Genomic DNA, 12,525 nt, shown 5'->3' on the forward strand with positions numbered 1-12,525 from the left:
TCTCTCCCCCCCCCCCCCTCCCTCCCTCTCTCCCCCCCCCCCTCCCTCCCCCTCCCCTCCCCCCTCTCTCCCCTCCCCCCCTCTCTCCCCCCTCCCTCCCCTCTCTCCCCCCTCCCCTCCCCTCCCTCCCTCCCTCTCTCCCCCCTCCCCTCCCTCCCTCCCTCCCCTCTCTCCCCCCTCCCTCCCTCTCTCCCCCTCCCCTCCCTCCCTCCCTCCCTCCTCCCTCCCTCCCTCCCTCCTCTCCCCCCCTCTCCCACACTCCTTCTCCCTCTCCCTCTCTCGCCTCTCTTAGGCCCCTCCCCAGAGCCGCTCTGCTGACGTTGTTGCGGAAGCGGCGCCGCCTGATCCGGATCGCGGCCTTTCCCGGAGCCTGGGAGTGAGTGAGCTCCGAGCGGCCCGCCCCATCCCGTTCCCGGCCCGCCCTCAGTCCCAGCCGGCACCGAGGCCCCGGCCTCCGCTCCCTCCGCCCGATCGCAATGTCTATCTTCCAGTCGGCCTTCGACTTCCTGGCCGGCTCCCCGGGCTTCGCCGCCGGCCGCGATCACAACGACTTCGTGGGGCAGACGGTGGAGCTGGGCGACGTGAAGCTGCGGATCAAGCGGGTGATCGCCGAGGGTGAGAGCGGGGGGCCGGGAGAGCAAACCCGGCACAGGGCCCGGTCCGGCCGGCCTACTGCCCGGTGCTGGAGCAGGAGAGACCCCGGGGTAACATAGTCAGTGTCCCTGCCCCCTGGGGTGGGGATAGTCAGTGTGTCAGTGACCCCCTAGGATGGGGAGAGTCAGTGTGTCAGAGACCCCCTGGGGTGGGGAGAGTGTGTCAGTGACCCACTGGAGTGGGGATAGTCAGTGTGTCAATGACCCTGGGTGGGGATAGTCAGTGTCTCTGACCCTGGGGTGGGGAGAGTGTGTCAGAGACCCCCTGGGGTGGGGAGAGTGTGTCAGAGACCCCCTGGGGTGGGAATAGTCAGTGTCTCTGACCCCGTGGAGTGGGGATAGTCTGTGTGTCAGTGACCCCCTAGGGTGGGGAGAGTGAGTCAGAGACCCCCTGGGGTGGGAATAGTCAGTGTCTCTGACCCCCTGGAGTGGGGATAGTCAGTGTGTCAATGACCCTGGGGTGGGGATAGTCAGTGTGTCAATGACCCTGGGGTGGGGATAGTCAGTGTGTCAATGACCCTGAGGTGGGGATAGTCAGTGTCTCTGACCCTGGGGTGGGGAAAGTGTGTCAGAGACCCCCTGGGGTGGGAATAGTCAGTGTCTCTGACCCCCTGGAGTGGGGATAATCTGTGTGTCAGTGACCCCCTAGGGTGGGGAGAGTGTGTCAGTGACTCCCTAGGGTGGGGAGAATGTGTCAGTGATCCCCTGGGGTGGGGATAGTCAGTGTCTCTGACCCCCTGGCGTGGGGATAGTCAGTGTGTCAGTGACCCCCTGGGGTGGGGAGAGTGTGTCAGTGACTCCCTGGGGTGGGGAGAGTCAGTGTGTCAGTGACCCCCTAGGGTGGGGAGAGTGTGTCAGTGATCCCCTGGGGTGGGGATAGTCAGTATGTCAGTGAGCCTTGGGGTGGGGATGGCCAGTGTCATATTCATATTAAGAAATGCATGAGTAAAACATATGAGGACTTGTTAGGGCGTGGCCGAAAAAGGCATTCTTTTGCTAACGCACAGAGCTTTAGCCACAAATTGAATGAATTGTAGGCGCAAATTCAACTTGGAGAGTATAAGGTTGGCAGTCATTACTGTAGATATGGCTACAAGACCGTCACCACTGGGACTTCAATGCGATGAGACAGAGAATGTCCATAGTAAACTGGACAGTGGCAGGTGTTCAGAAAAGAATTTAATGTGATGCAGAACCAGTTTATACCCCTTCAGGGCAAGAGCTGTACTTGCCAAAAAAATGCAGGCTTGGATGACAAAAGAGGTAAGGGACAACATAAAACTAAAAGAAAAAGCATACAAAAATGTAAAAACTAACTCAGATCCTGGCTACTGGGAGAAATACAAAGGTGACAAAACAGACAGTAAGAGCTACAAAAATGGAGTGTGGAAAGGAACTTGCAAGGAATATCAAAATCAACAACAAAATTGTTTACAATTATATTAGGAAAAAGAAGGCAGTCAGGAACAATGTGGGCCCATTGAAAACTGATAACGGTGATATTGTAAATGAAAATAAGGAAATGGGGGACTTGTTGAATAATTAGTTTGTGTCAGTATTTACAGTAGAGGAAGAGAACAGCATGCCAGACATCCCAAGGAAAGCAACATGAAATCTGGGACAGGATGCTCCAAAATGAACGTCAGCAAAATAACAGTAATGGAAAAAATAATGTCACCTAAAGAGTGACAAATCCCCAGGACCAGATGGTTTCCATCCAGGATTTTAAAGGAATGAGGGGAAAACATTGCCGATGCCCTAACTATAATCTTCCAAAGTTCTCTCGATTTGGGAACCGTTCCTTTAGATTGGAAAATTGTATTTGCCACTCCGCTATTTAAGAAAGGTGAGAGAGGGAAACCAGGGAATTGTAGACCTGTTAGCCTAATATCTGTTGTCGGGAAATTATTAGTGTCTATAATTAAGGATAGAGTGACGAGAAAGGCTGGGTGTACTTCAAGTAGATGCATTCTAGGATGCTGAGGGAAATAAAGATGGAAATTGCAGAGGTACTACCATAATCTTCCAATCCTCCTTGGACACGGGACTGGTGCCAGAGGACGAGAGAATTGCAAATATTACACCCTTGTTCAAAAAAGGGTGTAAGGATAAACTTAGCAACTTAGCCAGTTAGTTTAACCTCGGTACTGGGGAAGCTTTCAGAAATGATAATCCAGGACAAAATTAACAGTGACTTGGACAAGTATGGATTAATTAAGGAACGCTAACACAGATTTGTTATAAAGGCAAATCGTATTTAACTAACTTGATCGAGTTTTTTTGATGAGGTAACAGGGTTGGTGCGGGCAATGCGGTTGCTGAGTTGTACATGGACTTCCAAAAGTGTTTGATAAAGTGCCACATAATAGGCTTGCCAGCAAAGTTGAAGCCCATGGAATAAAAGGGTAGCATGGATATGAAATTGGCTGAGTGACAGGAAACAGAGAGTGGTCATCATCATCATAGGCAGTCCCACAGAGTCGAGGATGACTTGCTTCTACACTAAAAATGAGTTCTTAGGTGACTGAAGAGTCCAATGTGGGACCTACAATCTCTGTCACAGATGGGGCAGACGGCGGTTGGAGGAACGGGAGGTTGGGGTGCCTGGATTGCCACGTGCTCCTTCCGCTGTCGACGCTCGGCTTCAGCTTGCTCTCGGCAAAGAGATTCGAGGTGTTCAGTGCCTTCCCAGATGCTTTTCCTCCAATTTGGGTGGTCTTGGGCTAGGGATTCCCAGGTGTCGGTGGGGATGTTGCACTTTTTCAAGGAGGCTTTGAGGGTGTCCTTGAAGCGTTTCCACTGCCCACCTGCGGCTCGCTTGCTGTGTCGGAACTCCGAGAGGAGCGCTTGTTTTGGGAATCTTGTGTCAGGCATGCGGACGATGTGGCCCGTCCAATGGAGCTGGTCAAGCGCGGTCAGTGCTCCGATGCTGGAGACATCGGCCTGAGCGAGAATACTGACGGTGCACCATTGGCAGGATCTTGCGGAGGCAACCTTGGTGGTACTTTTCCAATGTTTTGAGGTGCGTGCTGTACATAGTCCATGTCTCTGAGCCAAATAGGAGGGCGGGTATCACCATTGCTCTGTAGACCATGAGCGTGGTGATGGGTTTGAGGTCTTGGTCTTCAAACACTCTCTTCCTCAGGCGACCGAAGGCTGCACTGGCACATTGAAGGCGGTGTTGGACCTTGTCGTCGATGTCTGCCCTTGTTGACAGTAGGCACCCAAGGTATGGAAAATGGTCCACGTTGTCGAAGGCCGTGTCGTGGATTTTGATAACTGGGGGGCAGTGCTGTGTGACAGGGGCAGATTGGTAGAGGACCTTTGTCTTATGGATGTTTAGTGTCAGGCCCATGCTGTCATACGCCTCGGTAAAGATGTTGACGATGGCTTGGAATTCGGTCTCCGAGTGTGCGCAGATGCAAGCGTCGTCTGCGTACTGTAGTTCAATGGCAGAGGATGGCACGACCTTGGATCTGGCCTGGATCTGGGGAGGTTGAACAGATTCCTGTTTGTCCTGTAATTTAGCTCCACTCCAGTGGGGAGCTTGCTGAGGGTGAGATGGAGTATTGCAGCAAGGATGATCGAGAAGAGCATTGGTGCGATGACACAGCCTTGCTTGACCCTGCTCCGAATGTGGAATGGGTCTGTGGTGGATCTGTTGGTCAGGCTTGCATGTCATCGTGGAGCAGGCGGAGGATGATGACAAACTTTTGAGGGCAGCCAAATCTGAGGAGGACGCTCCATAATCCCTCACGGTTGATGGTGTCGAAGGCTTTTGTGAGGTCAAAGGCGGCCATGTATGAGTGTTGTTGCTGTTCCCTGCATTTCTCTTGTATCTGCCGCGTGGTGAAGATCGTGTCCATTGTGCCCCTTAGTGGGCGGAATCCGCATCGCGACTCTGGGAGAAGCTCTTCAACCACAGGAAGAAGGCGATTGAGGAAGCTTTTTGCGATGACATTCCCGGTGGTCGACAGCAGGGAGATGGAAACATAGACATAGAAACATAGAAAATAGGTGTAGGAGTAGGCCATTTGGCCCTTCGAGCCTGTACCGCCATTCAATAAGATCATGGTTGATCATTCCTTCAGTACCCCTTTCCTGCTTTCTCTCCATACCCCTTGATCCCCTTAGCCGTAAGGGCCGTATCGAACTCCCTCTTCAATATATCCAACGAACTGGCATCAACAGCTCTCTGCGGCAGGGAATTCCAGAGGTTAACAACTCTCTGAGTGAAGAAGTTTCTCCTCATCTCAGTCCTAAATGGCCTACCCCTTATCCTAAGACTATGTCCCCTGGTTCTGGACTTCCCCAACATCGGGAACATTCTTCCCACATCTATCCTGTCCAGTCCCGTCAGAATCTTATACGTTTCCATGAGATCCCCTCTCATCCTTCTGAACACCAGTGAATAAAGGCCCAGTTGATCCAGTCTTTCCTCATAAATGACAGTCCAGCCATCCCTGGAAAGAGTCTGGTGAACCTTTGCTGCACTCCCTCAATAGCAAGAATGTCCTTCCTCAGATTAGGAGACCAAAACTGAACACAATATTCCAGGTGAGACCTCACCAAGGCCCTGTACAACTGCAGCAAGACCTCCCTGCTCCTATACTCAAATCCCCTAGCTATGAAGGCCAACATACCATTTGCCGCCTTCACCGCCTGCTGTACCTGCATGCCCACTTTCAGTGACTGATGAACCATGACACCCAGGTCTCGTTGCACCTCCCCTTTTCCTAATCTGCCGCCGTTCATATAATATTCTGCCTTCCTGTTTTTGCCCCCAAAATGGATAATCTCACATTTATCCACATTATACTGCATCTGCCATGCATTTGCCCACTCATCTAACCTGTCCAAGTCACCCTGCAGCCTCTTAGCGTCCTTCTCACAGCGCACACCACCACCCAGTTTAGTGTCATCCGCAAACTTGGAGATATTACACGCAATTCCTTCATCTAAATCGTTAATGTATATAGATGGGGCCCCAGCACTGAGCCCTGCGGCACTCCAATAGTCACTGCCTGCCATTCTGAAAAGGACCCGTTTATCCCGACTCTCTGCTTCCTGTCTGCCAACCAGTTCTCTATCCACATAGGTACATTACCCCCAATACCATGCGCTTTGATTTTGCACACCAATCTCTTGTGCGGGACCTTGTCAAAAGCCTTTTGAAAGTCCAAATACACCACATCTACTGGTTCTCCCTTGTCTACTCTGCTAGTTACATCCTCAAAAAATTCCTCTGTAGTTACCGCAGTCGGACTTGTCACCTTTCTTGAAGATGGTTACGATTACAGCGTCTTTGAGATCTCCTGCCATGATCTCCTCCTTCCAGATAAGAGAGATGAGGTCATGAATTCACGTCAGTAGTGCTTCTCCGCCATGTTTTAGTGCTTTGGCGGGGATTCCATCTGCCTTGTTCTTCAGTTGTTGGATGACCTTTTCAACTTCGTGCCAGGCTGGAGTTGTTCTGAGATGGTGGCGGGTGACATGCTGTGGGATGGAGTCGAGGATACTCCCGTCGAAGACAGAGTCTCGGTTAAGGAGACCCTCAAAGTGCTTCCAGCAGGCACTGACTGCCTCACTGTCCTTGATGAGCACCTCTCTGTTCTTGCCAGCAACGGGGTAGGGCCTTGGGTGCTTGGTCCGTAGGTTGTCTTGACTGCGCTGAAGAATCCTTGCATGTCGTGATTGTCAGCCGTTTTATGTATGTCCACAAATTTGCACTTTTTCAAAACTTGTACACTTTATTTGAGAGCCAGTAATTGGCTACCAATGATGCTATATCATTATAGGTTATTGCATTTTAGCTCATTTTGGGGGAATTTTATATACCGCAACAACTTGTATTTATGTAGCGCCTGTAACGTAGTAAAACATTCCAAGGCGCTTCACAGGAGTATTATAAGGCAAAAATTTGACACCGAGCCACATAAGAAATTCGGGTAGTTGACCGAAATCTTGGTCAAAGAGATAGGTATTAAGGAACGTCTTAAATGAGGGAAGAGAGGCTGGGAGGTTTCGGGAGGGAGGTCCAGAGCTGAAGGCCCAAGCAGCTGAAGGCATGGCCACCAATGGTTGAGCATTTATAATCAGGGATGCTCAAGGAGACAGAATTTGAGAAGTGCAGATATCTCTTGGGGAGGGGGGTTTGTGAGGCTGAAGGAGATTACAGAGATAGGAAGGGACGATGCCATGGAGGGATTTGAAAACAAAATAAGAATTTTGAAATCGAGGCATTGCTTAACCGGGAGCCAGTGTAGGTCAGCGAGCACAGGGACAATGGGTGAATGGGACTTTGTGCGAATTAGGACACAGGCAGCCAAGTTTTGAATGACCTCAAGTTTACGTAGGTTAGAATGTGGGCAGAACATCCCCAATACCACTGCAAAAAGATATATCATGTATAAATAACAAGAAAGAAATTGTATTACTGATTTGAGGACTGTCTTGCTAACCATTTCTCTTTTCGTGACATCCGGTCATCATTAAAGTATGTAACATGCTCGTGTTTTTATTGTGGATTATTTGAGGTAGGATGCCTTTAAATTAATATACAATGATATCACTAAAAACTTGTAAAATCATAATCATGCTTGCTTATTTAACACAGCAGATATGACTTCTAGTATGCCGAACATCCCTAATACCCTGTCTTAGGAGTGTTCATGTAAGATGTTGGTTTTGTATCAGGCAGCCTTTGCCTATTTGAGCAATGGGTTGTGTTTTGAAGACCAGTCCCTCAAAACTGTCACCAAGCTCATGGTCTGCAGGGCTGTAGTAATACCCGCCCCCCCTGTATGGCTAAGAGACGTGGACCATGTACAGTAGACACATCAAGTCTTCCTCGATTCCGAGGGACTGCCTATGATGATGATGATGATGTGTCACGAATAGGAATTCCGGCACCCTTCAGGAGCGGTGAAATCTACACCAATGCTCATCCACATTTTATGCAGCAAATTAAATGTGTAATTCCTAGGTGCTGTTCAGCACAACAGGGGAGTTGCGGGTCATTCGATAACCTTTTGTTGGTAGGGGCAGATATAATGGTAAGTGCTGCAGGGAATAGAATATGGCCAGGGTGATCTCTTGGACTAGTTTCGATCGCCTGGGTGGGTCGGAGAGGAATTTTCCCAGATTTTTTCTCCCTAAATTGGCCTGGGTTTTTATCTGGTTTTTGCCTCTCCCAGGAGATCACATGACTCCAGTTGCGGTGGAGTATCGAATGTTTTTAGTACAGGGATGTTGCAATGGTGTGGGGCGGACTGGTTGGGCTGGATGTTCTTTGCCTTTCCTTTATGGGTTTGTATGTAACCTTTAGGGCAGCTGACCAAGGGCCGTGCGGCTCTTTGTCGGCCGGCGCAAACACGATGGGCCGAAATGGCTTCCTTCTGCGCTGTAAATTTCTATGTTTCTATTGTAAACTTAATGTTGACACTGATGGGAGGCATTTTTGAGTTTAAAACATTTTACGTTCTGTTTCCAGAATTTGATTCTGCAACTATGTGTTAAGTATAATTTCATAAACTGTCACTAAATTATCATTCAGCTATGTAACAATGTGGGCTGTTTTCCGATAATACTTCATTTCAACTCTAATTTTATTCAGAGATGCAGTAATGCTGTGATGTGTTTGCAATCTGCATAACATTGTACTATATTTGTGAACCAATTTTTCTGTGTCCTCCCAAATCTCTTCAGCAATTTTCTGCATTTCATCTCCTCCCTCCCAAGATCATTCACTCATTCTTGGTGTATGGTTCCATGGATCAGGGGTTCTCAACCTGGGTTCCGTGAGAAGGTTTCAAGAGGTCCGCCAGAGAATGGCCTGTTTCTCGGCAGCCTATCTGGTAAAAGTCCACGGCGGGGGGGGTGGGCCCTGAATTGGGGTGAGGGACCGCCCGCGGGGGAGGTTGCAGTCGGACGGGTACGGAGCAGCTCAGCGTCCTGTCGGATGGCGTCAGGTAGATGCAGTCTGGGGTGGGCATAGTGCGGGCTACGCTGGGGTGCAAGGGTCGCTAACTGGCTTCATTGGGCTGGGTGATGGTTACCAGGTCCGGCCCCCAGGCCCCAGGCCCCTGCTAGGTCATCCCCTGAAACTGTTACCGGCAGGCTCCGTTTGGCATGTCTAGAGGTGTTGGGCCCGCAGCGTTTCCAAAACCCGCCATTGTCATTAAAACCCAGTAACTGACTGTGTGACTGGAACTCGGAACATCCGCCCCCCCCCAGCTCCTCAAACATGCTGTGGGACAAACTGCCCCTTTTCTCTCCCACTCCCTTCTATATCTCTTCCCCTTCCCCCCCCCCCTCCCCACCCCCCTCTCCCACCTCTCCACCCCCCTCTCCCACCTCTTTCTTCCCCCCGCCTCTCTCTTCCCCCCCCGCCTCTCTCTTTCCCCCCCCCCCCGCCTCTCTCTTTCCCCCCCCCCCCGCCTCTCTCTTTCCCCCCCCCACCTCTCTCTTCCCCCCCCCCCGCCTCTCTCTTCCCCCCCCCCCGCCTCTCTCTTCCCCCCCCCCGCCTCTCTCTTCCCCCCCCCCGCCTCTCTCTTCCCCCCCCCCGCCTCTCTCTTTCCCCCCCCCGCCTCTCTCTTTCCCCCCCCCGCCTCTCTCTTCCCCCCCCCCGCCTCTCTCTTCCCCCCCCCCGCCTCTCTCTTCCCCCCCCCCCGCCTCTCTCTTCCCCCCCCCCCGCCTCTCTCTTCCCCCCCCCCGCCTCTCTCTTCCCCCCCCCCCGCCTCTCTCTTCCCCCCCCCCCGCCTCTCTCTTTTCCCCCCCCCCGCCTCTCTCTTCCCCCCCCGCCCCCTTCTCTTCTCGCCCCTGCCCCCCTTCCCTTCTCGCCCCTACACACCCCCACCCCTTTCTCTCCCCCAGAAGTGAACAGGTAGAACCTTAGCCCATTTTCCTACAGTTGTCCCAAATTATATTATCTAATTTAGCCCAGGCCTTAGATTGAAGCTAATACCTTTTTTGTCTGTGTGGCTCATTTTATAAACTTTCCATATAACTTTATCAGCGTGACGCCGTCTGCTTAAAATACAATATTTTGATTTCTATTAATTTGCATGTTTGCAGTTTGTTGGTGGTTCATATGTCTAGCAGATTATATGGTCTTAACTAAATTGTAGATGAACCAAAGAATGCATATTTATATGAAGCACTGCTTTTTCTGTATCTAGGGAGATATACAGGAAGCAGGTTTAAAAAAAACTTAGAAGTGCGACAGTTGCCAACAGTACTATTGTTTAAAAAACAAAGCAGTTATGCACATCTTTCACAGTTTTTGTCTATTTCTTTTTGAGTGGGCAAGGAGCTTTGTTTTTCTTTAACCCACCAGAGCTGATTATTGGAGGTGGAAGTTACTCAGTTGCAAACATCAAGGGCCTTTGGCACCATCAGGACTTTATATATTACTTAACCACCAGTGATTCAGTTTCAGCAGTGCATTCAGTCATCCTACATGGTTTCAGTAACTGACCTACTTTGCTTGCAGTGTTTACGATTTAAAAAAAGCTAAAGTGAGCAAAAAAGAAGTTATAAATGATCACAATTAATTGTTCAGATGATTTTTTAAAAATGCAGGTAATGACACTCACTTGAAAGTAAGGAGCACTGATATTGTTGGTATTATACCTTTCACAATGTAAGTAATTGCATATGTTTAGATGTTGAACTGCTTTAGTTGTGAGATCAGATGGTGTCAGGAGAAAGATGTGCTTAGAGGGGAATGTTGTAGGCTCATTTGGGTGAATGGTCATTTTGTGAATTGCATTGTCTGAGAAAATGAGTTTTGATTACACGATCAACTGATGTACCTTGGTGCAGGCAGAGGAAGGTAAGAAACTTGGTTTTGGTTAGAACAGTGTTTGTGCCACTTTGGAATTAAAGGCAGACCAGAATATTGGGCTACATGTTGGCAACGCATCCCTGGTTTGAAGGTGTTGTCATTCGTGAGATGGCACGCAGTTAAAATAAGAATATTGCATTCTCTTGATCACCATTGCTTTATTCCAAAAGAGCACGACTGCACCTGAACATTTATATAGGAGAATCACAGGAAATTGTGACCACGAGGTTGTCTAAATCTGAAACTATTCTCTTCAGTAAAATGGAATGAAAGGTAATGCAATTTAGGGTTAAAAACAGAGAGGAACAGTTGAAACAAAACTTAATAAATCACTTGAATCTGAACAAAGGAAGTCTGTTTTGCTTTCAATGATCAGGAAATGAATTCTGTTTTAGAAGTTGAGATTTGTTAATGTGAATAATATAATTTGACATTTTAGTTCTCCCTCTGTTGAAGGGACTCTCAATGGTTTGACCTCCCAACTTGCAGTGACGTTGGAGACTCAGCTTTTCATGGCCATTGGATAAACAGTTTTTCCACTAGCTGAACAAGTCGATCTAGTTTTGATACAAGCATGTAGGTGCACAGGATCAGCATCATGTCAAGGGTTATGGGGAGCAGAGTTGAGGCCAAGATCAGATCAGCCATGATCTTAGTGAATGGTGGAGCAGGCTCGAGGGGCCAAATGGCCTACTTCTGCTCCTAATTCTTCTATGAATAAAGAAGGACCAATGAATAATTTCATGTCAAAGGGAGAATTATATTTTGCATGAATTAATTTTGAACTTTATTCTATTTGAATTTCCAGCTGAGATTGCACTTTGATTCATGAAAAGGATAACTAGGCTTAAAAGGTTAAGTTATGAGAACAGGTTACAAAGACTTTGTTTGTATTTCCTTAAGTTTAGAAGATTGAAGGGTGATCTAATTGAGGTGTTTAAAATGATAAATGAGATTCGATGGGGTCGACCCATAAAAACGATTTCCTTAGTTGGGGGAATTAAGAACAATGGGGCACAATCTTAAAATTAAAGCAATTTATGAGTGAAATCAAGAAGCAAGCACTTTTTCACACATAGTAGAAGAAATCTAGAACTCTGTCCCCCAAAAGGCTGTGGATGCTTGGTCAGTTGAAAATGTTAATGCTGAGATTGATTATTTTTTTTGTTGGATAAGGATATCAAGGGATCTGGAGTAAAGGTGAGTAAATGGAGTTGTGCACAGATCAGCCACGATCTAGTTGAATGGCAGATCGGGCTTGAGAGATTGAATGGCCTACTCCTGTTCCTGTGTACTATGGAAATTTTCTGCTCTGACTTATACTAGACCTTATGGGCTGCTGACCTCGTGATTGTAATAGACCCGGCATGTGCAAGAAAACGGGTCTTTTTTTAAAAATGGATTGGCCTCTAATGAGGCTACAGGAGAATAATGATAGATCACAATATAAATCATGTTCATCGTGGAGGTTGTGGGTCTCCATTTGAGCATAGCTATCCTGGGACTCAATCAGCAGGTTGCAAGTGCCCTCACTAGCTTTTGTGATTGGAGTTGATTAACTTGTTACAAAATGGTGTTGAGAAAAAAAAATAAATGCAAGTGACAGTGATGATGATGTAAAAGATATTGGAAGTTTTTCTTCAAGAATTCCTGGCACTCAATCCAGCTGGGGCTGCTGAAAAGCAATCAGGAGTGGGATCTCTAGCTTGATTTTTCTTTCCCCTTCCCTAACCCAGACATTTGAGGCCAGGTGGGATCACGTAACACAGCACAGCTCCGTCAATTTTTAAAACAATATTTCACATACCTTTTCAACCTGCATCCAGTCCCCAGCAATTTGGACACGAGAGCAATCATTTTGGGAAAAGTGCTACTTTGGGGAAAAAAACTATTGTTAGTTGAGTGGCAAAAGATTAGATTGTAGTTTTTCATTACAGTCAACCAAATTGTAACAACTAGAAGATTAACAGAATAATGTCCTGTCAAATATCGTTAAGTTTTTCTAATGAGGGCTGCAGACTCATC

The 12,525-nt window shown here is 48.3% G+C and overlaps 1 protein-coding gene across 2 annotated transcripts in view; it reads left to right on the forward strand.

Annotated features, from left to right (window-relative positions):
- The first annotated feature begins 283 nt into the window (after positions 1 to 283).
- gak (cyclin G associated kinase) overlaps positions 284 to 12,525 on the forward strand; it is a 136,423-nt gene continuing 124,181 nt past the window's right edge. For both annotated transcript variants that reach the window (XM_070886283.1, XM_070886291.1), the window contains exon 1: positions 284 to 615. In XM_070886283.1, the coding sequence (XP_070742384.1) occupies positions 477 to 615 (139 nt within the window). In that variant the 5' untranslated portion in view covers positions 284 to 476. The remainder of the gene's footprint in view (positions 616 to 12,525) is intronic.

This window comes from Pristiophorus japonicus, chromosome 1 (genome assembly GCF_044704955.1).
Source record: "Pristiophorus japonicus isolate sPriJap1 chromosome 1, sPriJap1.hap1, whole genome shotgun sequence".
Classification (NCBI taxonomy): Eukaryota; Metazoa; Chordata; class Chondrichthyes; family Pristiophoridae; genus Pristiophorus; species Pristiophorus japonicus.